The following is a 27,813-nucleotide window of genomic DNA, read 5'->3' on the forward strand; positions in this document are numbered from 1 at the left end:
CCCTCACCTTTCCCGGACCCAGTCCTTCACCCTCACCTGCCCTGGCCTCCTTCTCCTCCCTCACCTGCTCTGCCCCCCTCTCTTACTTTCTCCTTCTTTCTCACCCACCCTTGCTCCCCTCCTCACCTCCTCCTTCTCCCTCACCTGCCCCATCGCTCTTCCTCCTTTTTTCTCCCTCACTCGCCTCGGTGCCCTCACCCCTCACGAAACTCTCCCGAGCCCAGAGCCCGCCCCGCCAGATCTCTCACAGGCTCGGCTCAGCCGCGTCCCCGAGGCACGACGGCGCTGTCCCGTCGCTATCCCCGGGGCAGGACGTGCTGTCCCCGGCGCCCCTCACGCCTTTTCCCCGCAGGTCACTATTACTGGCTGCTGAACGGCCGGGCCCCGCCGACCACCAACCCCCGCCGGATCAGCGACGGCTGGGGCATCCCCTCACCCATCGACTCCGTCTTCTCCAGGTGCAACTGCGATGGGAAAACCTTCTTCATCAAGGTGGGAGCGGTCCCGGCCGGCGGGATGGGGCGAGGCTGATGAGCAGCTGGGGAGGCTCAGCCTGGAGAAAAGGAGGCTCAGGGGGGACTTTCTGGCTCTGCACAACTCCCTGACAGGAGGGGGCAGCCGGGGGGGTCGGGCTCTGCTCCCAGGGAACAGGGACAGGAGGAGAGGGAACGGCCACAAGCTGTGCCAGGGGAGGCTTAGATTGGATATCAGGGAAAAAATTGCCTAAACTTGTTCCCAGTATGCTTCCCAACCTGCAATAAAAATTATAATGAAGTGCCCATGCCTCATTAAAGCTGTTACATAGTAATTCCCCAATAAATCATTCAAGCCTGGAATTCAAACTGCTTGTTATATCTATGCAAATTTAAGAGATCAGAAAGCAAACCCCTTTGTTCAGTAACCCCTCTTAAAAATTAGCTTCTAAGATACTCTAGCCCAACTCAAAGGTTGTCAAAGATGGTATTTTATGAAGTTGTAGTAGTTTTATTCCATTTGAAATGGACGTAGGAGTGATTCCAGTCAGATTTTCAATGTAGCTATCAAAGTGCTAGTGTTTATTTATGGATTATTCTTCATGTTTGTGTTGCAGTTCAATAACCAAGAGTTAGCTTCCTCTAAAGCTCTTTTTTTTTTTTCCCTTAACTGCTCAGGGTCCCCTGTACTGGCGCTTCACTAATGGTGTTATGGATAAAGGCTATCCCAAACCTCTCGCAACTGGATTTGCAGGGTTAAGTGGGAGAATAGTAGCAACCCTCCCTGTGGCAAGATACAACAACAGACCAGAATCTGTTTATTTTATCAAAAGAGGTATGTCTCGTATTCCTGAAGTTCAGGGAACATCAAAAGGTGCTTGAATTGCCTTGGTCAGGACTAAAACTGTTTCTCTTGACCCAAAGACCTATTTCTTTCAAACTGAGAAACATAAGTGATGTCAGTGCTCCAGGTGCTCAAAAATAGCCTGAAGCTTAAAAAAATTTGTGTTAGTACTTGGAAGTCTTTCAGTGCATTTTAAACCAGGTCTGTATGGGTGAGAATCCAGGAATCCAGCACTCTAGTGGCTAAACATTGAAATAAGTTTTATCTGGTGGTAAAGCTATTTCAGTCTCAATTAGGGAAGGGAAGGCTTTAATCTTGCTGGTTCGTAACTATGTATGGAAATTTCCTTCTCTATTTCTGATTTCTATTTTAAAGTAATTTCCTTATCTTACAAGAATGTTATTTGTTACTGATTTCCAGTGTGTGATATGAATATAGTGACATTTTCATACCTGATCAAGCTGGTGGTTGGGTGTTTTTGGGGGGGGGGGTTATTGATTTATTTTCTTTAAGCTAACTAACCAAACATGTGTTTTAGATGGGAACATCCAGCAGTATGTGTACAGACAAGAACCAGCCAAGAAGTGTCAAAGAAGGGCGCAGGTCACCATCAGATACCCAGCCTTTGTCCCCAGAGTTGTCATCAGGCGGCGCTTCCAGCGCGCTGTGCGCATGCCAACTGTCATCCGCACTGTCAGGATCCACCCCCACCCCTCTGGTAATGTGGTCACTAAGGTTCTCCTAGACAGCTGCTTTCACCTCTGTAGGTTCTGACACAACATTGTTTGGTTTCTTTAAATGCAGTACTTTTAAAGGTTTTAATGGCTGTAGGTGACACAGTCCCATGACAGCTGCAGCAGTGCCACAGCTCCTCACGGAGGGTTCCTTTTGCTTGCAGGCATTCTGCGCAAGGAAATCCAAATGACAGCGTACTGGAGAGGGCTCCCCAAAGTTGTCCACTCAACTCTCTCTGTGCCCAACCAGAGCAAGCCCGATGGTTACGATTACTACGCCTTCTCTTACAGTAAGTAAAGCTAAAGCACATCACTGGATCTCAAAAGACATGGGTGGGGAAGAAAAAAGCTCCTGTTATCACTTGTGGTACTACTTTCAGCGCTACTAAAAAGTCCTGAGAATTAAAATGTTGCCCATAATCAAGAGATGTTTCTGTTAAAAGTCAGTAGTTACAGGACAATGTGCAGCCCCAAAATACGGAGGTTCAAAGCAGCCAGTTGGGGAATGGATTGCCAGGGAGTTCAGCCTTGTGAAGTGACTTAAGTGAAGAATTATGTTAATGATAGACTGAAGTCCTTGGATCACTACATAGCAATAGTTTTTCACTGGCTTCTATGGAACTATGTTTCTGACAAAACACAAAAAGGAGGGACATGAACCACTTGACTTAGATAAAAAAAATTATTTTTATGATCCCAGATTAGGTAGACTCATTCCCCCAGCCAGGATCCCATATAAGCGTTCCTCAGATTTTTCTGAAAAAAAAAAGCTCTAAGAACAAGCCATACCCAAATACAGGATATTAAAGTCCCTGTCAGTAAGATCCAATTCCTCATGTTGGAGGAATCGGCCTCACAGGCCCATTTACACTCAGAGACCATGGACTTCCCACTTCTGTAGTGAGTGCAAGATTGCTGTGGATTTAGATTGTTTGATTTCCAAATTCTTAAGACTGTTTTTGTGTTCTAGCAATACAAGAACATTGCTCCTGGGACAGATTTAATTATTAGCAGTGCTATAAAACTTAATGCAACCCAGGACATGTGAAAAATAAAGCTAAGGACAGAAACTTACTATTGGAGCCTCTCAGCTCCCTATACGGAATGGAAAATCTGTTGTTCAGGCCTAAATGACATTAAAATGCAGGCTTGAATTTCTGGATTCTTCCCATGTATTAAATGTAGTTTCTGGAATTTAATCCTGACCTCTCTTCCTTTCAGATCGGTACTACAGTTTGGATATTGGCAAAAGAATGGCACGACCTGTTACTGCTCTCACAGGAAAGACTGTATCCAAAGACTGGTACAACTGTCCCAGCAAGTGATGCACAGCAGAGGAGTTTAAAAAAAGATGCCATTTGAATGTCAACATTTTTTCTAATTTTATTAATAAAAGACATTGAAATGTGTGCACACAGCTCTAAGTATGAAATGCTGCTTCAAGCTCTGACTTCATTACACTAAGCAACCACAGGCAAACTGGCACTTTGTATACACAGCTGGAAGTACTTTACAATTAATTTAACTAATGTTTCCTCTGTTCAGGCCTCCTCTGCCTCCCATGGCATGAGTTACACCTGTGTAGGGAAAGAAAACAAGTGCATCAGTGTAAACATATGATACTTCATCCTTCCCTAAGGAATTGTCAGGGCAGTGGAGTGGTTCCTTTCTGACACAGTTCAAGCTCCTCTCTCTCCCCTAAGCCTGGTGACACATGTACATGTCACCTGGGTCATGCAAAAGGCTGGGGGTGACTTGTGATCCTGAGCCAAACCAATGAGCAGAGGATTCCTACTACACCTGAAATCAGTTAGTCCCTGCCTTTTTGTTATTAAAAAAATGGTGACACATGGAAGAAAATCTATCCTAGTCCCACCTCCTTATTTTTTTCCCCTTAAAATACCAGCTGACCTATATTTCAATGCTAATATTGAGTCATCTACAATGTTAAAATAATGCAAAACAGAATAAAATCCATCTAAGGCTTTTTCTTAATACAGAAGTTGCAAACAACTATTTCTTGTCATGGTTTAACTCTATTGCACTAAAAAAACTGTAATACTTCCAATAAAGCTTTTTTTCAATGAGTACACATTGATATAACTGGAACCCTTTAATATACCAAATGGAAATTGCTCTAATGCCAAAATCAGAAGTTTATAAACTGCTGTCCTAACAGGATTTTTAAAACCTTCTTTTAAAACTTTGAAGTATAAGATCTAATGCCCTTTACTTTCTCTCTACTGGTAAGAGCCAGGTGCCACTGCAGAAGGAAGTTTTCCTGTGTGAAACCTGCTCAACCTAACACACTAAACCCAAACTAGAGCTCTTAGGCTCACACGCCAAACTCGAGGGCAGGGCTGCTGTGTCACTCCACATCTGCCAGCAAGGCCAGCTTCAGAGGTGGTGGCCACAGGAGGGGTGCTGGAGCCGTGTCTGCAGCAGGCTGGCTGGGAGCAGCCGGGAGCACTTACCCCTCTGCCTGTTGAACTGGCGGCCACGCACGCCTGTCCTCAGCGTCGGGGGCTGCAGCCGGACACGGCGAAGGGACTTGGGCTGAGTGCTGCTCGTGTCTGTGGGGAGAGACAGAAAGGGTGGCTGTGCCTGCCAGATTCTCACTCTTCATCTTTCCATGTTTTCGTATGTGTTATGCTTTCTTTACTTTAGAATGATGAAGGTGCCTCCTTATTTCATTGACCTCTCCTCCAATATAAATAAAAGCTTCAAAACAAGTAAGTTTGGGACTTCTTTTGCTATCTATACAAGGGGGTCAATTGATAACTCAATAGAGATTAACTTATTGTTGTTTCACAATTTAATTAAAAATATTTTTAAAGCTGACATCAAATATGCCAGTGGATAAATCACTAAAGTATCAGTAACATTTGCTCCCTGAAGCGTTATTTCACTTGGCCTACTCCTGTTACTGTAGTCCAAGGAAAAATGGTTTGCTGAAGTACCAAAGGATTTATAAGCATCAAAATACGACCTTGCTCTAAGAGAATCTGGGGAGACCTCAGAGCCCCTTCCAGTAACTAAAGGGCCTACAGGAGAACTGGAGAGGGACTTGGGACAATGGCCTGTAAGGACAGGAGAAGGGGGAATGGCTTCCCACTGCCAGAGGGCAGGGTTAGATGGGATATTGGGAAGGAATTGCTCCCTGAGAGAGTGGGGAGGCCCTGGCACAGGTTGCCCAGAGCTGTGGCTGCCCCTGGATCCCTGGAAGTGTCCAAAGCCAGGCCGTGCAGGGCTTGGAGCACCCTGGGCTAGTGGAAGGTGTCCCTGCCCATGGCAGGGGTGGGATTGGATGGGCTTTGAGGTCCCTTCCATCCCAAACCATTCTATGAGTCTGTGATTTTAACAGTTTTATCTTATTTTGTATATCCTGGCTACCAGCCATGATGCCGGACAAAGGAATTCCCACTCTTAATGAAAAGGTATGAACTGCTTTTGCTGATTATCCTGTACCTGCAGATGAACTTGAAGGAGGATCCTGACTAGTTGAAGGAAGATCTGACTCATCAGATGCTTGAACAGATTCTTCTTCTTGCTGGCTATCGATTTCTAGACCTGCTTCTGAAGTAATGCTAGAAGGGAAGGAGTGGGAGGAGAAGCATGGAAGTGTATTTACATAGTTTCAAAAAGCTCAGGAAAAAAACCCCTGTCTTGGAACACAGAGATTCAATGAAAATCAAAAGTAAAATACAGCATAAAATTATAAACTATCCCCTTTTGGATCTTTACTTCATCATAATTCAACATACAGCAATTATTATAAATATTAAAAGTTGCACTTGTAAAGCAAAAGACAAAATTATTTGTCTACAAAATTCAGTAAGAACTCCTTATTCCACCCTGATGCTTCATCTTTTGTACATGCACTGTCTTGACTGGGTGACTTAGCCATATATGTGTGCTTTGCATGAAGCGTGATTTTCTGTATTACACAGGAATACCTTAGTCTTTATTCTGCAAACTGATCCTTCAACCCATGTCTTGCCATCCGTATTTGACTACTGCAGACTCCTCTGCATTCTTAAAAAATATAATTTTTTTTTTTTGTGACTTTTATATCAACTTTCTTAAATCCCAAGGAGAAAATCAGCAGAAAACACCATTACCAAACGCTGTCTGAGCTGCCCCTGAGTGACAATGAACATGCCAGAAGCACTACCAAAACCAAAATAGTGGTGCTTTACCCTTCAGACTCCGCCTCTGCGAAGACCTCATCGGCATCGTCGCCGGCGCCGGGCTCGGTGGTGGTGGACAGGCTGCCAGTGGAGGTGGTGACCATGGGCACGGACTGGGACGCGTGCTCCGAGGCGTCGGCCGAGGCACTCTCTGTGAACACCGTCACTGCGGGGAGCACAGGCAGCCTCAGCCCCTGCCCACAGAGCCCCTGCCCGGGACAGGCAGCTCGGGGACAGGCTGCCCTGTGCTCCTGAGGCATAATCATGGGGAATTATTCCCTGCTTTGCTCTGCAAACCCCTGCCTCTTACCTGGTGCTGCTACTTGTAATGGTGTTGTGGGGACACTACGACCCCCCGATTCCTCCTCGTGGGCAAGGAACAGTGGGGTTTCATACATCCCTAAACCTGCAACACAAAGTTCCAGTGACAATCTATCCAAATAAGCAGCTAAAAAAAAAGGATTAACTGATGTCTTCCCTCTGAACACTTGATGAAATCCAGCCACTTGTATTTAAGCAGATTTTTGTTATTTTGTTTTGACTTACTGTCAGAGCTGGTCGTAATTTATTGGAAGGTAAAACCTTGATGAAAATATTACTGCTTGTTTTTTAACTTTCATCCTTGCCTTATGCCATTATTTTGCTGTGAGCTGTCTCCAGAGAACAGCCTGTGTTCCATGCCAACAGGGATGCCAGGGAAAGGGACAGATTCAGACCAACAACAAGCACAACAGCTTGGCCATCTCTGAGCAGGTAAGGATATAGCCCAAAGATTTCTTTGCATTTGCTGTTTTCCCCTATTGTTTCACTACAGGGAAGCTACAACCAACAGTAAAATTGAAGTTAAAAACCATTCCTTCAATATTTCATTCAATTTCAAAATCCTAACACAACTAGAAATGTAGCAGTTTGAAGAAAACATCTTCTCACTTTCTGTTATTCTTTCTCTGCTGACAATTATTTATGAGTTGCAGGTTTCCACACTTCAACAATTTCCTGAAGCAGAATTGTGTTCTGTTGACTGAATTATCTCTTTTTCACTCAAAGACCCATGGAAAAGAGAGCCCAGAACTACTTTACCTCCTTGTGATGCCAGCTGCCCAAGATCAGAGTGACTGGAGCTGGTTTGTGGCATATCTTCAGGGGGCCCAAATCTGAACCGAGGAACTCCAGCTACCTGGGGGGAACTGGCAAAATACAGACTTAAGGAATTCTGCAAATTCCCCAAAGATGGGGGCAGGGGGGAAGAACTTTCTGACCAAGAGAACAAATCATGCATGAGACAAAATGAACTAATACTGACCATAAAAATCAGCTGAGCTACTGCTGAATAAACAGCAATTAGCTTCTCAAATTATTGGGAATGCATTCAAAATCAGTAGAACAGTCCTGATGAGAATATTCTTTACTTATCCGTTCTATGAACTCTCAGAATTTTAAGTGGATTGCTGGACATGTCCAGAACATCCCAAAGCAAAAATGGAACTAACTTTTCCTACTTTTATTGGCAGTATTAATGGGGAGAGAGGAAGAATGAGGAAGGAAATCAGATATAACATTTTTTTGTTTGTTTAATGTCTTCTTAGATCACCAAGTTACAATACACTGGAGATTATTCACTTCCTAATTTGCTGATCAGTTATATGACACACAATTCAAACAATAATTACTTATCTGCACATGCAGCTATCCATCCTACTACCTAGCATGTTACTCCAATCACAAGTTCATTTAATGTAAATTTATTTTCATTCCACTGGAAAACAGAAAGAAAACAAATAAAGAATAGAGAAAAGCCTTTTTTTTTTCCTTTTTCTTTTCACACTACTTACTGAATGGCTTCTGCAAATCCATCTGTACGATGTGGAACTACAAGAGTTGGTGTGCTTGGAACTGTTCTGTCCTCATCATCAAAGAAGTGCTGCTGCTGGAAAAAAAGAGACTGATATGAGAGCCTACAATGTATTTCCAGTTTTTACCAGCTGAGATACAGGTTGATTTTTCCACACAGTCCAGCAAAACAAAGACAGATTTAGCTCTAACAAAATTCTTGTTTAATTTCCGACATGAAAAGCTGATGCCTTTGATCTCACAAAAGGTACTTTAGTCAGTCAGTCTCTTTTCTCTCACTGAACCTGCATTTGTTCTGCCAAATACAGCTGAATAAAGGGTTCAAAATTAGCTGATGGGACAGCATAAACTAGCCTTGTTCCTTTAGGATGAGCCTGAACCCAGCATGACTTTTTCCAGCAACATAGCCACTGTGACTGACTCTAAAAACAAGTAAAACCACCTTAGACAAAACCAATTGAGCCTCTTTTGAAGTCTTTTACTTCCTGGGAGTTTTCTAGTCCTTGCCTTCCATTAACACAGGAATTAACAGGAGTAGGATATTTTCTGCAAGACTACAGAAACCATCCCCCCCTGAAATCAGCAGCCAGGCTTCTTTAACAACCAAAATAAACCCCAAGAATTAGGAATGTTCCCTCAAAGCAGGTCTTTAGTAGTAGATTTTGATACACTCACCATTCCACCTATCCCAGGGGTCAGCTGAAGTCCTCGCCCCACCGACTGTCTTCGAGTCATCTGGATTCTCTTTATGGGAAAGAAAAGAGGGAAGTAGTGTAAATGTGGTCCCATAATTCTAACAACATACAAGCATTCAGTCAGAGCCAAGGGCAGCAGCTAATTGAGCAAATACAGCAATCATCATGAAATCACAGAATATCCTGCGTTGGAAGGGACCCACAAGGATCATCAAGAACAACCCCTGCATGCAGGACAGCCCCAAGAAATCCAGGAAGAGCCTGAGAGCGCTGTCCAAACACTCCTGGAGCTCTGGCAGTCTTGGGGCCATGAGCAGGCTCCCTGGGGAGCCTGTTCAGTGCCCCACCACCCTCTGGGGTACAATGTGTATATTCTGGGCAAGTGACAGTAACATTCTACTCAAGTCTCTACCAAATACAGAAAACTTGCACACAGAAATATTGTGATCCCAAGTCTCAGCCCAAGTTAATGGTAAAGGATCGTTTCAGTCAGGATATGTTTGAAGAATTCCTGTTTTTAATTTACAAAATTTACAAAAAATTTACAAAATTTACAGGTCTTCAACAAAGCATAATCATGGGTCAGGCACTGACTGTGAAAGGTTTAACTTGGAAAATAAATGGCAGCATTCCTTTGCCCCATCTACATTGGGGAAGAGACTCATAAAAACCTTCCAATGTGAGCTACAACCTGGTCAAGAAAAGCTTTTTTAGTGAAAATATCATCAGCCCCTGACTGACATAGCACTGGTATAATATAGTAAGAATTCCAAGATAAGAAGCAGTAAGGCACTTGGGATGGATTTATATGTCCCTGTCCAGACATTAAGTCACTTTGCTCAGCTACCATTTCTAGGATGCTGAACAGCTGGCAACTTTTTTCCCCAATGGATTTTATTTATAAGAAACCATACAGTAATTTTTTTCAAAGTCTTCTGAGGTGTTGGAGCTGGTTTGTACCTGCACTGGGGGCCCCAGCTCCTGGGGAGGGGCGTGGATGGTGAGCCGTGGGGGCAGAGGGTGCGGTGGCCTCCTTGGGGACTGCGGGGGCCGCGGGCCCTGGCGCTCGGATGCCGATGACGGCTGCTGCTCCCTCGGGCTCTCGTGGGGAAACGTGGACTCTGCAGCACTTGTGCTACCTTCTCCTACAACACAAATACACAGGGGGAAACCTTAGGAACCACGTTGAAAACATGAAGGCAAATCTTCCAATTCTGCCACGAATTAACACCTTTCTTCCCTTGCAAGCCTGGGGACAGCCCAGTATTGTTATTTAAAACCACTTAAAGAGGACTTCGGTCAGCTACAACAGCAGCACTGAAACCAAGCATTAACTATTAAGGTGCTGATTTAGAGACAGATTAATCCATGGAGCCATTCAGCTTCCACAGCAACCACAGCTTGCAGGATTTTCAATGGAATTTAGAATAAATCCAGAAAAGAACATTTCAAAAGAATCCACATTGCAGGTTGAAATGGCCTTTAGTATTTCACTCGTAATTTTACTTTTAAGTGGAGATTTTTACACATGGAAAATAGCCTCTACATTTCCCTCCCCCTACATACACAGACTGTGAAAAAACATGGAATAACTATACCACTGTTTTGGGAATCTGCTGCCCTTTGGTTGCTTTCAGCTCCTCCCATGCTCTCCTCAGTCTCTGTTCCAGGATCTGTACCATCAGCACCCTAAAACCCCACATAAACAGGGTATGACTAAACAAATTATAGGTTGTAAAGAGACTATAAAAGCAGTACAAAAGTAGTCAGAAAGTAAACGAAGTCAAATATATGACAATCTTAAAAGATTTCTGTACATATCTATAGCATTAGGTAAACATATTCTCAACTGTATGAGATTTCAGAAGTTTTGAGTACCTGTGCATACACAAACCTGAACAATGTAGCCACCATCATTTAATAGCAACAGACAGTGAAATAACCAGCTCTTGAAAAGCGTCACCAGCTTTGCAACCACAGTATTTGCTGCTGGCTGCTGTGCTTTGTATTTTCATTCAGCCCTCTTAAAAATTCCAAGTTGATTTTTCTTGTGAAAACACCAGTTATAAGAAATTACCATCACCCAGTAGCAGTCTCCACTTTTGGGGATGAATTCACACCAAGATTTTCTTTTTCGAGCATTCACATCTGTGCATTACAGCACCAATTTGTTGCAAGAAATTTAACAGGCTATAAAAGAAAGGTACAAATCTCACCTCAGCATCGTCTGCTTCATATCCATCATTGCCATCAGCACTACCAGTTCCTTCATTGCTGTCGTCACCTTCATCTCCCATCCCCGTGTCTTCATCATCATCCTCATCCTCCTCTTCCTCATCGTCATAATCCTGTGATGAGACAACAAAAGAGCCTTAGGGAAGTGCAGAAAGGGGAGTGGAATAGGCTGGATGTGGTGCACATATCAACACCCACCCAGACACTCCCTGTCTCCTTCTTCAACAGGACAAGGGTAGGAAAGAAGATGGAAAAGCCTGAGAGTTCAGATAAAGGAAGGTAAAAGAAAAATTAAAGGTGAATTAGCAGGTAGCTTTAAAACACTGCAGATTCAGGCAACGTAAATACAGACCACTTACACAGTCAGAAATAGTTTGATTAAATTAGTCCTGCCTGGTGAGTTTTACAGTTGATGAAAGGCAAAATCATAAAGGAATTCCATGATATACATACTTCCTGCTCCCCTTCGTTTTCTTCATCATCATCTTCATCGTCACTATCAATTACAATGACATCATCTCTCTTGGACTGGCCATCCTGAGATGAAGTGGTGTTTTGTTGGTCTGACTGAAGGGATCCAAGATCTATTGGGATAGACTGGGAAGTCTCCTCGCTGTCCTCCATGGCAGTGTACTCTCCCTGGGTCACACCCTGCCAAAGACCAAAGGCAATCACCAGAACAAACAAAATTAAATGCACCATGTACAACAGCAAGAGAACCCAACTCTGATGCTCAGAGGACAAACAGTTATTGCTGTTCCTCAAAAACTGACCAGAGGAAAGGACAAGAAAGAATGTGATAGGTGACTTAGTGACTGAACAGTGCAAGTCTAAACTTTAAAACATTTTAAGTGGTTTCCATGGAGGAGACCACTTAAACTTGCAGGATTCCATTTGCGATTTCACTTCCAAATATACTGAGAGTTTGGGGGGCAGATGGCTATTTCTGCTGAAGATTTGGGCTTTTCAAATACGCTTACTTCTCCAATGGAGTCTTGTGAGTCTTGATTGTATGTTTGTGCCTCCACCTCTCCATCAGTGCTCTCTTCTGCTGTCACTTCCTCCTGGAAGAACAAATATTTTTCTCATTTAAAACACATCATTAGCCCTAAACATGTTTGAGATTTTATTTTACTTGTTATAAAAAAAAAAAAAAAAAAATTATCTTTTCCCACAAAGATTATGGGCAGCATTTTCTCCCCCTTCCTTAGCAATGCTTTTATCAAGAACCTCACTTCCCTGCCCTGGAGAAATACAACTTCCCCAGTCCACTGGATCTCAGCATCCCGCAATTTTTTCAGGACAAGAAATGAATCATCAAAGTTTCCCATTCTAACTCCAGCCTCCCAGATTCTTAAGTGATAATGTTCTTACACAATCTTGCCCTTTTCCTGTTATGAACATCCCTCTGGCACAGAGTTAATAAAACATCTTTGGCTTCCTCAACACTGTTCATGAGTGGCCTCCTGTGAGGTTCTGTCTCAATTTCATCCCTTTTTCACAGCACATCCCAAATCCCTCACACCAGCATTCACATGCATCTTCTGTAGGCTTTTCTAGCAACTCATCTTTGCTTCCCATCTCCTCAAATACACTGTTTGTCCAGAATTACTGTGGATAAACATCTTCCAAACCACACTGAAAGAAGTTTGAACTTCTTCCTCCTCAATCCTAGGATATGGCCCTCTCTCTTCCATCCTACAGGTTGAGATTTACGTCATTCATTCTAACTGGTTTAACCTCTGCCTTTTTAGATATCCAAATATAACTGTTTCCTCCCCAAGAGATTAGAAAGTCAATTAAGAATTCACTGATTTGCTCTGAAGTAACACATTTGCTCTTCCCATTAAAATCCTACAAAGGGATAGATGAAGTAGTAGAACTTCATGTTTGTGCAAACCTCAGGTCCAACTCTCTGCATGATTCTCAGTTTCTTTGAAGGAAGTGCATCCACTGTTTCCTCAGAGATCTGGTCCGAGTTCTCCACGGTGTTGTCCTCCTCTTCCTCTCGGGAGCGTTTAGACAGCGAGGAACTGGGGGTAGCTGAAACTTCAAAGCCTCTCAGTTATTTTCAGAACAACATATGTACAAACCAGAAATCAAAAGCTTTGGTATTTTCCTCTGAAGATCACCTCTATTTCTGCACTGAATGACAACAATCAAAATCACAGTGAGCTGTTTCCTAGGCCATGAAAACATCAACCCCTTTAGTTACAAGTCTTAAGCTCTCAGGCCTTCCTTCACAACTTAACTGACCCTAACTATAAGCCTCAGGGTACAACTCAACTATTTCTTCCAACATCTTTGCTTTGGACAAGTACACCTAAAAATTTAACAGAGTTTCAGATGCAAACAGAAAACCCCAACAGTTTGCAGAAATGGTTCTTTTGGGGAACAAATATTCTATTTACACTGCGTAGGACAAACAGATGTGCAACAGTGAAATACAGCGAGTAGCTTTAGAGTACCTCCTCTGTTTTAAATTCAAGCTTAAGTAGCTTACTCATGGCTCCTAAAATGAACCTTGCTCACAGTGCCATGGAAACAGAGCCAGCAAGGTTTAATGTACTAAACTCTAAAGCTGCTCTGAATAAGACAAACACCAAGTTTCATTTTCTTTCTACCTTAAGGAATGCAGTGCCAACAGCATTTCAGAGGCCCCATTTCTGACAGTTCAGGAAGGAAGCCTAACTTCCAAAGTTCTTAAAACGTGCAGTAAACTAAGGGAGGGAGAAAAGGCACGCACTGAAGTGAGGCCTGGTTTGCCAAGGGTCTAACTGGAGCTACTTACAGGGAACTGTTGAGCAAAGCAGGCCTACCAAATGACACCAACCTGTGCCAAACACGGCTGTGGAGGTGGAGGGCCTCTCTATCTGGGAGCTCTGCACCACCTCCAGGATGGCAGCGGCTGGCTCCTGAGCTGCAGGCTCCATCTGAGCGTGGCTTTGCTGGGTGGGCTGCACAAATGCAGTGGCCTGTGTCTGCTGCTGCACAGTCAGGATGGGCTGGGCCAGGGAAGTCTGCACGTTGGGGCTGGTGGAGCGCACGGAGCCGCTGGCGCTCCCGAACACTGGGACGTGCTCCACGGGTCCCTCCGATTGCATGGCTGGAAGGCAAACAGCAGCACAGTCAGGGTCTTCACTCATCCAGCACGGCTCACATTCTCCCTCTCACGCTGCCCTCAACAAGCACAAGCAGTGCTTTGCAGATGAATTAATGTTATGCACATCTCCAGCTGAGGAACCACCAACTTTGCTGCAAGTAGAACGGTCATGCAAGCGCAACACTCCAAGACATGCAGGGACAATGACACCGGGAGGCCCTTCCAAACTGACTACCACCACCATTTCAAGGCAAAGGTAGCACTTTTAAGTACCGAGGATCCTTGTACTACAATCAAAAGCTCACCTTCCTGAGTCTCCACCTGTGTTGTTGGCATAACTGTGGCTGTGGGGGTAGTGGTGGGATTGGTGACTGTGGCAGGAGTCACCATTGGACGGATGCTGGCCCTTGGAGTAGACTTATTCCCAGCTATGGCAGCAGCAGTCACTTTACTGGGAGTTGACACAACAGGAGTTGGTTTAATGTTTGCTGTTGGGGGATCTGAAGTGCTGGCACTGAAAAACAGATTGGTTTCATCATGGTACAGAAAGCAGATTTTAAAAATAACAAATATATTCTCATAGCCAGAAACTCTTTTTTAAAGCTTTTACATTTAAAAGCCTGACAACAGCATAAGGAATTGTCTTCCAAACTTTTTATAGCTGAAAGAAGAGAGACATACTACACCATCAATACCATTTTATCCATCTTGGAGGACTGACAGATTTCTTCCAAGGTAATCAAGTAGGAATCTAGATCAAAATGTTCGTACTGTTGGCTGTGCTGGGACTTTTATTACAGTGAGTAACACACCTTACATCAAAACTGATTCACTCAATACAGAGCAACAGCATCTCTTGGCTGAGACAAGGGGCAGCCAAATTTGTGGAGACATTTTTGAAAGCCTTGCTGTCTAAAGGATGCAGTTTTAACAGCTGAGAGGGAGTTTGTTATCCCAACTCACAGCAACATTTCCCATTTCAAAGCTTAGGCGTTTGACTATTTTATCTGTCATTAGAGTTATCTGTTCAGTCCATTTCTCATTCTTGCACAAGGAAGATCCTTCCCAAAACCAAAAAGGCTAGTTAACAATCAAAATTATATTATCAAAGTTAACAAACGACTTCAAAAATCTTGAAGTCTGAAAACATTTAAAAAAATCTTCCATGTTTCCCAGATACCATGTTCCTGGTGGTTAATACGGCAGTTTACAGCTTAAAAGCTCTATTGATTACACGTAGCTGAGGAGGAATGTATTATGTCAATCAGTATCTTCCCAGTTGTGATAAACCCAAGAAATATCAACCACAGAAACTCTGCAAAGCCCTTGAACTCACATTCCTCTTTCACCTGAAGCTGGAGTAGACTTGAGTGAGATTTGCCTCTGCTGTTCCGAGACCTATTAGGTAAGGAACAGAAAGATCATGTCATGTACACATGAAACAGAGCAGGCAACAAGGAAAACACTTCAGCACTTTGCTAACAAGTCTGTGAGAGAAATGCTTGCTGGGCATTTACCTGAGCAGACTCCATAATTATGGCAAATTCCCCAAACCAAATCATACTAGCCATACCAAGGCTGGAATACAATTTTGTAATTGCTCAGGTATTTTCTGAAGCTTTGAGACATGAACCTGTTACACTGAATGCATCGGTAAAACACAAAAGATAGAGGGCAGAGTGTGAACAGCTCCTTGGCTGATTCACAGCGAATGACAGAACTGCCTGCTTGTTGGCACTGGGAATTCTGATTAGGGCAGGGAATTTAAATTAAGTTCTGAACCCTTCCTGAAACCAGCTGTCGGGGTTTTAGTTTAGTCTTAGTTTTTTCCTGTTAAAGGAATTTTCTCCCATATGCATGTTGCTAGGGGACAAATAGCTGTACTTAAGAAAGACAAAAAGGGGGGTGGGGCGGGCCTGGCTACTCCTTTGTCTACACCTGGGTGTGGGGTCAGTTCGCTCTGAGCGTCCGGAGAGAGAAGCTGCAGAGAAAGGAGCTGCTGCTTCTTTCTTTTTGGCCGTTCTTTCTTCCTGCTGGAAACAACGCTGGGACCCCAAAAGCCGCTTTCCCTGCCCTGCTGGAGGCCGAGCTGTGGCTGCCCTGCCCCGCTGCTGCTTCGAGCTTTCGCTACGCTGTAGCCCTGCTCGCCCTGCCTGCCTGGGGCTCCGTGGGTTTTTCCCATCTGGATACATCTCGTCTGCCACCCGGGATTGGCCTTCGTCCCTGCCGTTCTAGCCTGCCGTTCTAGCCTGCCGCTCTAGCCTGCCGTTCCAGCCTGCCGTTCCAGCCTGCCGTTCCTGAGAGCCCGGGATCGGCTGCCCAGGGGTTTGTGAAGCCTTTGTTCCATCCCTTCCCGGGATCCCAGGGCACCGGTGCCGCGTGTTTCCCGAGCTCGCTCCGGAGCGCCCCCTGCAGCCGCGGGGGAACCATCGCACCTGCCCTGCTCACCGGGAGCCGCCAGCGCCCCTGCCGGCTGCGAGCGGAACTGCACCCGAGGGGAAAGGGCCTGACAGCCGAGAGGGCTGGCACTGGGTTTGTGATTGCTGTTACTGCCATAGTTGTTGTTTTGTTGTTGTCAAACAAAGAGAGTAAAGAACTGTTATTCCTATTTCCCACATCTTTGCCTAAAGGCCCTTGATTTCAAAATATAATAACTTGGAGGGAAAAAGGGGTTATATCTGCCACTTCAAGGGGGGCCTCTGCCTTCCTTAGCAGACACCTGTCTTTCAAAACCGAGACACCAGCCTGTGTATTTCCAAGAGCAGGGCACGGTGGCACCTGAGTCCAGGCTAGGCACTGGTGGCCTGGCTGCTGTCCCAGGGCTGCCTGTCAGGACTTTTTGTACCTTGTTTGTGGACTCCGGGGGCTCGTCCCGCTGCTCGTGGTGCCGCTCCTGCTGCTCCCGGAGCTCCCTCTCCAGGCGGCAGATCCGCCCCTCATACTGGGACTTCAGGGCGCTCATCCGCACCTCCAGCTCCGTCTTCTGCTCCTCCAAGGAGCTGCTCTTCTGCTTCCACTCCTCATTTTCCTTTGTGAGCTGTTCCTTAGTACCTGGTGGAACAGGAAAGGGTTCAGCCTCGCTGAATCTGCACACTGAATGCCTGGGTGTTTTACCAGGTCACTGAAGTGTTCTGAAATCCTAAAAATGTTAAGCTACAAGAGGAAATCTGGGAGGCAATTATGCCATTTTTCTATTTAATTGCAATTAAAAAAAAAGAAACCAAAGGTAGAAAAATATATAATAAATATAGATAAATAAAAAACTTAAACAAGTAGTCCCAAAAGAACAGGATGTTTTCTGCAAGCTCTCACACCATCATTCCTCTCAGTGACATTTAAAAACAGAGGAGACAATGTGTTTTGCACCTGTACATTTAGGGAAGGGGAGAATTACCCAAGCTGTTACTAGGGCCAATCTGCTCTAATCAACAGAAGGATCAAAAATGGGGGTTATCATGTTGGCTGGCCAAAAGTAAGCAAAACTTTTTCTATGTCCAGTGTACACAGCTAGTTATGTACCTCTAGCATCCCTGGAGGAATTCAATTTCAAACTTTAGAACAATTCCTGCAGCATCTAGCCTAGAAAACACTTTTCAGTAAAATATGAAGCAGGCCATATTTCGCAAGCATCCTGTCTAAAGGTTTTTCCATAGAAATAATCAAAAATCTCTAAGGACAGAAAAAACAATTATAATACCAGCTAACTGTGCAATTTTCTGCTTGGCTGCAAGCAAGGTCTTCCTAGTTTTCTCCTCCTTCTCGGTGATCTGTTGCCTGAGCTGCTCTTCTTGAGTAGTCTTCTCTTGTAGATCTTGATGGAAACGGGCCAGTTCTGCCTGTAGCTGCATTATCTGCTCCTGGAGATTTCTAACTTCAGTTTCCTTTTCTGTTACTGTCTAGGGAGAGAGAAAGATTGCAATTGTTGGCCACAACCAACAACTCTGGCAAATACAGAGCCCAAGTTCCAAGGAGCTGGTATTAGCTGGCCACTGGATTAGGGTTAAAAGGCTTCTTATCAACAACAGGAGTTCAGTCCTCTCTGAACGCAAGAGCTGAAGAACAGCATTCTCTTCCCACTTATTCCAGGAAATAATGTGAGACACACTAGACACAGGATTTAAAGCAGGCTTAAGATCCCTCTTTCCCAAGAACGTAGAGGCCACTTCCCATATTTCTGTGACATGCATTAAAACACCCTCCCATTCTTCACTTGTAGGAACCCAGAATGCAGAGAATATTTCTCTGCCTGTTTTGAAGGGTTCTACCCCCCTGGACAACACTGGTTTTGACCTTTATCCTTGGAGAAAATTGCCTACCCTCTGGGAAGAATTAGAATCTACACTGGTGTGAACTAGGTTATAGAATACTAGGTAAGATTGTCACAGGGTGAAAAATTGAGAGGATTTGGGTTTGTTAATATAGTAAATAGATAAAAGAAAAAAACATCAAAATGGAGGATTGTTGTTCTCCAGACTGTCTTCTTCTACTGCTCCATATTCTGCAGTAGAAGTAGTTTGGGATGATTGGATAAAGAATTCCACAGTTCCTGTCTACGTGACTAGATGATTATTATACATTGGTGGAAAAGTAAAAATAATGTATGCTTTTAGTGACCATTGGTTGATTTACCTTTAAAAAGGCTGTGTAATCTTGATAATTTGGCATTCTCCTGCATTCTCTGCTCTGTGCTATGTCTGGGTCACGTTAAGTGGCTCTCTGTTTCTCTGATAAGACTTAATAAACAACTATCTGAAAGCAGAGAAGGCTGAAAGTCCCGTTCATCTCTCGGACTCCTGGCAAAGACTCTAAAATTCTCCCCCATCAGGGGAGGTGTAATTAAGGCACGGTCAGTGTCATTCACTGTTACACACTTAGGGCTGCAGTGGAGAACAGTACTCCAAAATTACTCGCTGTTCTTACCTTCTGTAAGCTTTCAACCTGAGTCTCCAAATTCTTTGTCTTCACTTCAGCTTGACTGAGAGTGTCTTTTAGCTCTTGTACTTCCTGGGCAGAAACTTGGTCTTCTTGTTGTTCTGCCAAAGGCTGAGTTGATGCTTCAGCAACCATCTGAAAGGCATCAAGGGGTACCAGGCTGAAGGGGACTATCTAATCACAATGTCATTACTTTCGCAAGATGCTTTTGTGTGCCAAGTGACCAGTTTAGAAGTTCTGGGCAAACCCCGGAACTCTAAGGAATGCTCCATTTCAGTTCTATCTACCTTATCATGCTGTGCTTTCAGCTCCTCATACTGAGTCTTGTACCTGCGACCAATTTTCTTGACCTGTGTTATAGTTTTCACTTTCTCCTGTATGTCGGCCACTTTAGCATCCAGTTCTTTCTGCAAAGTGTCCTTTTCTGTTCTTATTTTAGTTACTTCATCCTTCAGGCTCTGAACAAGATTCTGGCTTGTAGTCAAGGATGCATTAGTTCTAAATGACAAGAAATCAGAGGGAGATGCAAACAAGATGCTTGAAAACATATCTACATTTCAATATCACTTATTTATGCAACATCACAGGCATTATCTGTAGTGGATTATGTTTTCTAGGATTTTGCAATACAGAACAGAAATCATTCTACAATATATTACTTTGGAATGATTGCAGCTAATAGCTTGCAAAACATCTCTCATTTCACCTTACCTGCTTGTTATCAAGCCACTGAAAGAATACCAAAGGTTTCACAGTTACATGGAGACAAGAAATTACACTTCCACATACAGCTATAATTAGAATCTTTTGCTTTGCACAAAACCTTTTACAAATTGACTAATACCACACCTGGCAACTTCTGCTTTAAGCCTGCCTGTTTCTTCACTCATCTGTTGGACACGCTTGGCATTTGCCTCCTTCTCGGAGAGCAGCTTTCGATACTCTTCAAGATCGGTGTCCTTCTGCTGGCTCAGTAAGTGCTGAAAGAGGGAGAAAATGGGCATTTTTGTAAAATGATTACACAGTTATAGCCAGAAAATCTCTTTGAATTAGAGCCACTGCTTTTGCATTTTGATATGGAATAGCCAACTTTGAAGCTGCATGAACAAAGCTTTAACATTCAAACGTATTTCTTAGTTTTTTATTCTGCATAAGGAAATGTAGCACTTTTTTTTAGTTGTTTGACTGGTGGGGCCTTTTTCCCACACAATGTTCTTTGAAAGGAGGCATTGCCCCACCTGAGTCCGGGCTTTCCAGCGTTTAACATCCTCTTCCAAGAGCTTTTTCTCTGCCTGCAGCATCCCACTCTTCTCACTGAGCTCAGCATTCGACTCTTGCAGGGGCAGGATGTCTGCCTCGAGCTTGCGTACCTGGGAAAGCAAAGAAAGGGCTTACACTCTGCATCTCAGGAAACGGAAGGAATCCCTCAGGAAAAAGTCATGACAGAGCTTATTTCCCAACTCTCGGCCTTCCAGTGGTCAGCTAGAGGAAGAGAAAAGGACAAGGACAACAGCAGGGGATGATCTTACAGAGAAAAAAAATATTGGTACAACTTCCCAATCTTAGATGCTCACTCTCACTTTGGTACAGGAGAGATTATTAATGTTAAAATCCAAGGCACTGGATTCCATTAAAATAAGCACCATCTCCCTTTTAAACCCTTAATAAAGCTGTGGTCTGTTTTGTATGTATTCTTGTGCCATTTTTAGTTTAATTGCTGATAATATCCTTGTTCCTGCTATACCTCTAGCCACGGATAAACACTGACTTTCAGGTTCACATAAATGGAACTGAACTTCAAACTTTCCAATGTCTTTTAAAATTCAAACTAGAAAGTTTCCTCACTAGTGTATGACTTCAAGGAATAATTAAAATCTAAATCATGTATTTACCATAACTAGCAATGGTATATCCAGACATTTAACTCATACACTGAATATCTGACAGGTTTATGTGAAGCTCAGTACTAACCTTTGCTTGTATCTGCTGTAGCTCTTGCTCCAGCCTCTCCTTCTCCTCCCTTAACATCTTGTTGGTTTCTATGAGTATGTTCATGGTCTCAGTTTTCTTCATCAATTCTTCATGCTGTGCAATAGTTTTTGCTGTTACCTGTGGAAAGATTCAACTCAGTCATTTGTTTTGCTTGCACGTGCACATCTACTCCACCTGGATCTGGTATAACGCCACCTTGGGAAGCTATCACGGCATTTGTTATCTCACATGTACATTCAAAACAAGTAAATACGACTTAAGAAGCAGGAGATGGGGGGGGAGAAAAGATAAACGATCTTTTCCCTAATTATGAGATTCTGGAATTGCCACGCTTTCTCACAAGACTCAGAACAAGACACTCCATTTTGTTATAAGGAATCCCAGTCTAAAAACCCCCAAATTCTTTTAAAAATTCATTTCTGGGCACAGGCAGCCCCCGAACAGCCCTGTACTCATTGAAATCACAAGCACTAACCCCCAGCCATACCTGCACCTTCTCCCTCTCAGCATTGAGGCTGTCCTGCAGCTCCTGGAGCTCCCTCTCCAGGTGCTCCACTCTCTGGCGGTACCGCAGGCTCTCCACCTGCGCCACCTCGAACCTCGTCTCAGCAATCTCCTTCTCCCGACGGATAAACCTGCAGGGAGGAGTTCAACACCACATCACACCAGGAAAATGTTCTCATGTAGTGCAACCACCTCCTACCTAGCAAAAAAGCACTTGAATTTTTAATATTATCCTTCAAGTATGAAGTAATACAGAACTATTTAAGCTCAAATCTAATTTATAACCCCCAGGAGAAGGAACCCAGAGCTAAGGTTACCTAAGAATCTCCAAGATTTGTTCCTGGGATTTGCCTTCCTCACTAAGAGAAACATTTGCTGCAGTTGGGATGGCTTCTTTCATGGAAGTCACCATCTTATTGCTCATGCTCTCCAGCTGCTCATGTAATAATCGATTTTGTTTTTCCAGATCCTCACAGCGGGATGCAAGTTTTGAAGCCTCATCCTACAACAAAATCATTCATGGACTGTGATTTCTGTGGCTGAATTTCTATTAACTGAAAAAACCCACTGACACAGCAAAGCTCATCACACCTTGATCATTCTCTCTCTCTCTTCCCAGGAGGCTTTGGATTCCAAGAGCTCAGACTCCACTTTCCGAGCGGCCTCCTCCAGCTGCTGCCTCACCGCTGCGTTCTTGGCGACTTGTTCTTTGATGGCCTGTAGTGCCTCCACATCAGCAGCATGAAGCATCAATTCCCGCTCATATTTGTTCTGAGCTTCAGAAGCCATCATTGCCTGCACAAAACCAGAATAAATAAACTCTGCTACCCTTACTTTGTACGTTTGACATGTACAAAGAGACAAAATCAGTGACCACAAAGCAAAAAGAAAACCACTGTTCAAAACCTCTGCTATTCTCAAGGACAGGAAACATGGAAATGCTCATCTACTATATTTGGGGTTGGATTAAACAGCCAGAAGTTTTTCAACATCCTTGACACCGATTAGTGCTGCTGAAATTCTCATCTGCAGAAAAGTAAATTCCCTTTAAAAAACAAGGCAATAATCTTATCCGCTGCTGCTAAATATCACATTGCCCCACAGCTGCAAAAGATGACAATTATGTTTTGGGTTAGAAAAATACTTTCCCCATTGTCTTAGGGGGAACATTTTCTGCTCCCTCTTCAGGACATGGAGGCAGCAATTAATTAAAACCAGCTAATTACAGTCCCAAACAAATCTTTTTACATAATGAAATGGACCTTAGAGACAGAAATCTATTGCATTCGATAAGCAGCTGCTCCCAAAATAGAGAATGTGCTCTCCCAGCACTTTTCCTGCCTCCAGACGTCCCTGAGTAACAGCTTAGAGTTCAGCTGAAAGTTAACACGAATTTTGCTGTCCCTGGCTAAAACAGGCAAACACCACAAACATACCTGTTCCTGGCAGTCCCTCCTGGCCTGTTGTTCATTATTCAGAGCTGTGCTGGCTCTCTGAAGAGCTTCCTGAACTTCTGACTGCACAGCTGACAGACTCTTCTTCAGTTCTGAAAGCTGCAGTGACAGGGGAACAACAAAAACAATGTAAGGACAAACACAGGACTAAGTGGCAAAGTATTTGGCAGAGTACTGAACACAGTCATTCATAATGGTGATTATTATTTATAGATTAAAATTAGTATTAAAAGAGACAAATACTTTCTATATTTTGACTTATTAATATACAGAGCTCTTTCCCAGTAAAAATATAATCCTTTACTTTCAGAGTTGGACCTGCAGTAATTCTAGTTACAGTCATTTTGTATCCTTCTGAAACCTCTCACAAAGGCTGTTACTTATGTTTTCCTGCTCAAAGCTCACACTGAGAGTGACACCTTTAAAAACACAATCACTCCACTGAAGTGACACTCTTAATGTACTGCCCAAGTTTGGAAACCTCTCACAAATTCAGGTACCCTGTGTACACTCTGAAAGATCTGGTTCAGGGCACTGCTGTACTATGAAACCCAAGTGAAGCTGAGGAAGCTTTGTGAAAGGCCATTCCTGGGGACTCTCTACCAGGGGGTCTAAGGTGGGGGTCAGTACATACCTGTTGTTCCATGTTCTCCACAGCTTTACGCTTCTCCTCCTGCAGTTCTTGTTTCTCTTTTTCTGACTCCATCAGCTTCTTTTCCAGCTGTGCCTGATATTCCGAAGACTCCTTCAGACGAGCTTCAACAGTTGTACGAACTTCCTCTGTCACCTTCATTAAAATCCATCATGAGATCCATTTTTTATCCCATTAAATACATTATTCTGATAAAAAACTGCAATTTTATTAACAATTTAAAGCCAGAATAGGTATTCTCAGCATCTAATTTAGAACAACAACACTGAAATTGTGGAGAATCACAAACTGCAATGAAGTTTTGCTCTAACAAACAATTAAATAAAAATGAGTAATTAACGACTTACTTCTTTTTCCTTATTGAGGGATTCTTCCAGGCTAAGAACCATGGCCCTGTACTGCTCCACATTACTGGAACTAGTCTTGAGCCTCTCTCTCAGGTCATTGACTTGTTCCTCAGCTTGTCTCAGCCGACTTACAAGGTCATCCACATCTTCATTTGTACCAGGCTGACCTGCAATAGTAGAACACATTCATTAACTGAAGTTCAACTTAGTTTTAAAACCACTGTTCTCTTGAAAAGTGAAGTAATATTAGGATAATAACATGATAAAAACAATTATTTTCACAAAGCTTCCCTAAATAAAAACTGTAACCCCTCACTAAAATAATGGCTTACAATAAACATTGTTGACTATTTAAAACTATGTAACCTAATACATGTAAGCTCCTTCAAATAAAAATAAAAGGAATCCTTTAAGAAGCTTTCCTTTATTTTTCCCCTTTGTCAAAGACTGCTTGGATGTGAATTTTACATTAGCAAATCATGCTGGTTATCATTTGTCTGAGTATGTGATTGCAGTAACAAAGAGGTTTATTATTTAGTGTACTGTTGTCCCAATTCTAACTATTATGGACTGTGAATTTTACCATTTTGCAGATGGTAACGCTTAGAATAAAGAGAAATTAACTGTGGAGGAAGATTTTACCCTTCCCTGGAGGCCTCTGTGAGGACTGGGATGTGAGCTGGGCCTCAGTGTTGTTCAGCTGCTGTTTCAGCATGGCATTTTCCTTCTGGGTGTTCTTCAGGAGCTCCTTTGTGTTGATGTGACGGTTGGTCTCCGTCTCCAGCTGCCTCTTCAGGTCCAGGATATGAACCTGCAAGCACAAGGTTCTCCAGCTTGCAATGATTCCCAAATGGCACAGGGGCCGAGCGCGGTTCTGCATGCATGTCACGTATGGAGAAGAGCACACTGCACTCTGGCAGAAGCACCTGGGGCTTTGTTTTCCTCCAAACGAGTGCAGCAGTTTCCACTCACCTCTTGATTCTTGGTAAGGGAATGCCTTTGTTCCACCTCACTTTCCAGTTTCTTCTCCAGCTGAGATATCTCACGCTCCAGCTTTTCTATCTGATTATTGAGTCTCTGCTTTGTTTCTGTCTCAGATCGCTCCAGTATTCCCTGAGAAAAGAGCACAATGCACTTTGCTGACAACACACCTCAGTAATTTTCTTCTGAATTGCTGCAGCGCTTCATACAAAGTTGTCACAATACTTCTCCCATCAAAAAAAAAAATTAAAGAATAGGCAGATACAGAAAATGATGAAAAGTAACACTTCAAATGTTTGACTTAGCTTTGAAGTTTTTTTAAATAATGTTGATACAATAGATATTATTAGAAGAAAATCTATTATCCAGTCTAAATGCTATGGATTTAAAAACCTCCAAAAGATCTACTAGAGAAATAGAAGTCAGTCACATGATAAAATAGGTATCCTTAAATACACTCTAAATGTCAATATACCTTATAATAAATTAGATAAATGTAGAAAAGTAAATATAACATAACAGCAAAATAAACTACCAAGGCAGGCACTGGTAAATTTTGCTATCATAAAAATTAACATTACAAATTCTTTCCTTTCACTTTGTTTCATGTGTGTTGTTACCATTTCATTGTGAAAACCTTTCTCATCAACTCAGAAATCTCAGGACATTGCCCAGGTAAATAACAGAGTATCGTAATGTAGGACAGGAATCCCAAACTTGCTGAAACAAGTTGCTGAAGTATTTTATGTCACATTGACTTGTAACCACATAAAAATCCCAGTCAAGACCATGACTCTTTTATTTGATTTTCATGGGTATTTATAGAAAAGCCTGACAGACAGACCCAACCCGGGCATAAGAATAGCACCACATACCTGAATTGTTCTCAAATTTGTGAGCAGCAAGTTCTGTCCTCTTTGTTCAACCAACAGAGAGTCACGTTGCTGTGTCAGACGCATGTCTGACATCTTCAGGATATCCTTCTCTTTTTTCAAGTTTTCTACTCTCACCTTTAAGACAGCAAATAATAAGAACTTTGTTGCCAATCCCAAGTCCAACCCTTAAATTTAGTATTATTTTAAAATCCATGTGAATTGAACCAAGAACAGTAAGAACAGCACTACTGGACATTCCGCTTTCCCTGCAAACTGAAACACCTTGGAATGTTGTTACGTCTCCACTCTTCACTTGAGACATTTCAGGATACTCATAAGGAAAACTCTCGTGCTACCTTGGGATACCCCACAGTGCCACACACTGTTACTGACCTCAGCCACTGCCAGTTTTTCGTTTGCTCCCCTCAGGTCCTGAGTCATGGTGTTAATGATCTGCTCCTGCTTCTGAGTGGTTGCTGTGAGCTTCTGGGTTCTCTCGTGCAGGGAGGTGATTTCCCGGCGATAGGCTTCCACATTGTCCTGCAGCATCTCGTACCTTCCAGGGAACACAGGAAAGCCAGTCTGCCACATTGCACTGTCCAGCTCACCAGGGGCATGCACAAAGCTGTGTGTTTCATGGTTTAATGCTTCAGTTTGCACATACGTGCCTCACTCAACTGCAGCTTCCATTCTTGATCCCACCTGCACTATTTCCTTCATGTTCTTACACAGAATTGACAGTATCAATGTTTAACTGAGCAAACAATATCAAGCAGCCAGAGAACATGTAAGGCAATGATATTACATAGCTGAATTACCGTTTGGAGGCAAATTCCAGCTGTGTGGATATCTTGGCATTTTGTGACCTCAAGTCTGTGACCTGCTGCTGAAGCTTTTCATTCTGTTCATTCAGCAGCTTGTCGTTCTCTGCCTTTTCTTTTTTATAGTTCTCAAAAACTTCCTGCAACTGCAAAAAAGAACAGACATAAAAGTGCTTACCAAGTGTAAAAAGAAATAGGGACAGCTTTGTGCAGTGTCTGCTGAAAAATGTACCTGCTTAAGAGCAGCCTTGGCCTCCACAGTCTCCACGGACTCACTCATGGACACTGGAGCAGGAGTCGCCATGGACTGAGGTAAATTCGGGCGCTTTGGAGTAGATGTAAGACAGATCTCCTCTGGTAACGTACCTGAAGCTACAAAAAGGTAAAGGGGGTTTTAAAGCAACACTTCTGCTTGCCACAGCAGATATTAACAGCTCCTGCAGCCTGGGTACCTTGCAGAGGAATGATGGCCCCCGTGGTCTGGGTGAGCAGGATGCGGTACATGTCCCGCTGGCGGACGATGGACTCCACGAGCTGCAGCTGGCGCTGCCGCGACTCCCGCAGCTGCTGCAGCTCACTGAGAGCCTCATCCAGCTGGCTCTGGAGCTCTGAGATCCTGAAACAACAACAGCTGCCTTCAGCAACATCACAGAGGCACATCCAGGTGCTCCAGGCCCCTTCCTTCTAGAAGGACAGTGAGGGGCTGGAACGTGTCCAGGAAAGGGAACAGAGCTGGGGAAGGGGCTGGAGCACCAGGAGCCACTGAGGAAGCTGGGAAAGGGGCTCAGCCTGGAGAAAAGGAGGTTCAGGGGGGACTTTCTGGCTCTGCACAACTCCCTGACAGGAGGGGGCAGCCAGGGGAGGTCAGGCTCTGCTCGCTGGGAACAAGGGACAGGATGAGAGGAAACTGCCTCAGGCTGTGCCAGTTGGACATCAGGAAGAATTTTTTCACAGAAGGGGTTGTTAAGCATTGGAAGGGGCTGCCCAGGGAGGTGTTGGAGTCCCTGGAGGTGTCCAAGGAAGGCCTGGACGTGGCTCTCAGTGCTCTGGGCACAGCTTGGATTCGATCCTGGACATCTTTCCCAAACTTAGTAACTCTGTGAACCTATGACAGAATCCTCTGAAGTTCT

The 27,813-nt window shown here is 43.6% G+C and overlaps 2 protein-coding genes across 7 annotated transcripts in view; one reads left to right on the forward strand and one right to left on the reverse strand.

Annotated features, from left to right (window-relative positions):
* PRG4 (proteoglycan 4) overlaps positions 1-3,464 on the forward strand; it is a 17,766-nt gene extending 14,302 nt beyond the window's left edge. Inside the window, 5 exon segments of the mRNA XM_042033958.1 lie at positions 353-492; positions 1,152-1,308; positions 1,856-2,035; positions 2,216-2,341; positions 3,273-3,464. Of these exon segments, the coding sequence (XP_041889892.1) occupies positions 353-492; positions 1,152-1,308; positions 1,856-2,035; positions 2,216-2,341; positions 3,273-3,376 (707 nt within the window). The 3' untranslated portion in view covers positions 3,377-3,464.
* TPR (translocated promoter region, nuclear basket protein) overlaps positions 3,409-27,813 on the reverse strand; it is a 35,552-nt gene continuing 11,147 nt past the window's right edge. The window contains exons 15-51 of one of the 6 annotated variants that reach the window (XM_042033947.1): positions 27,136-27,299; positions 26,916-27,055; positions 26,681-26,829; positions 26,256-26,418; positions 25,863-25,997; positions 24,979-25,119; positions 24,649-24,817; positions 24,007-24,173; positions 23,642-23,794; positions 22,990-23,106; positions 22,145-22,348; positions 21,871-22,055; positions 21,537-21,684; positions 21,029-21,166; positions 20,296-20,427; positions 19,907-20,037; positions 19,345-19,555; positions 19,046-19,192; positions 17,823-18,021; positions 16,971-17,176; positions 15,462-15,523; positions 14,431-14,639; positions 13,856-14,128; positions 12,923-13,065; positions 12,003-12,086; positions 11,476-11,673; positions 11,004-11,135; positions 10,386-10,476; positions 9,748-9,932; positions 8,768-8,836; positions 8,074-8,183; positions 7,322-7,428; positions 6,552-6,647; positions 6,251-6,407; positions 5,520-5,638; positions 4,526-4,624; positions 3,409-3,628 (exon numbers count right to left, since the gene is read on the reverse strand). In XM_042033947.1, the coding sequence (XP_041889881.1) occupies positions 3,573-3,628; positions 4,526-4,624; positions 5,520-5,638; positions 6,251-6,407; positions 6,552-6,647; positions 7,322-7,428; positions 8,074-8,183; positions 8,768-8,836; positions 9,748-9,932; positions 10,386-10,476; positions 11,004-11,135; positions 11,476-11,673; positions 12,003-12,086; positions 12,923-13,065; positions 13,856-14,128; positions 14,431-14,639; positions 15,462-15,523; positions 16,971-17,176; positions 17,823-18,021; positions 19,046-19,192; positions 19,345-19,555; positions 19,907-20,037; positions 20,296-20,427; positions 21,029-21,166; positions 21,537-21,684; positions 21,871-22,055; positions 22,145-22,348; positions 22,990-23,106; positions 23,642-23,794; positions 24,007-24,173; positions 24,649-24,817; positions 24,979-25,119; positions 25,863-25,997; positions 26,256-26,418; positions 26,681-26,829; positions 26,916-27,055; positions 27,136-27,299 (5,389 nt within the window). In that variant the 3' untranslated portion in view covers positions 3,409-3,572. Of the gene's footprint in view, positions 3,629-4,525; positions 4,625-5,519; positions 5,639-6,250; positions 6,408-6,551; positions 6,648-7,321; positions 7,429-8,073; positions 8,184-8,767; positions 8,837-9,747; positions 9,933-10,385; positions 10,477-11,003; positions 11,136-11,475; positions 11,674-12,002; positions 12,087-12,922; positions 13,072-13,855; positions 14,129-14,430; positions 14,640-15,461; positions 15,524-16,970; positions 17,177-17,822; positions 18,022-19,045; positions 19,193-19,344; positions 19,556-19,906; positions 20,038-20,295; positions 20,428-21,028; positions 21,167-21,536; positions 21,685-21,870; positions 22,056-22,144; positions 22,349-22,989; positions 23,107-23,641; positions 23,795-24,006; positions 24,174-24,648; positions 24,818-24,978; positions 25,120-25,862; positions 25,998-26,255; positions 26,419-26,680; positions 26,830-26,915; positions 27,056-27,135; positions 27,300-27,813 lie in introns of all 6 variants that reach the window. The other 5 variants (XM_042033950.1, XM_042033946.1, XM_042033949.1 and 2 more) reach the window with 5 other exon arrangements.

This window comes from Corvus kubaryi, unplaced genomic scaffold, assembly GCF_017639235.1.
Source record: "Corvus kubaryi isolate FWS band 111438036 unplaced genomic scaffold, C.kubaryi_AGA036_p1.0 37361, whole genome shotgun sequence".
Taxonomy (NCBI): Eukaryota; Metazoa; Chordata; class Aves; order Passeriformes; family Corvidae; genus Corvus; species Corvus kubaryi.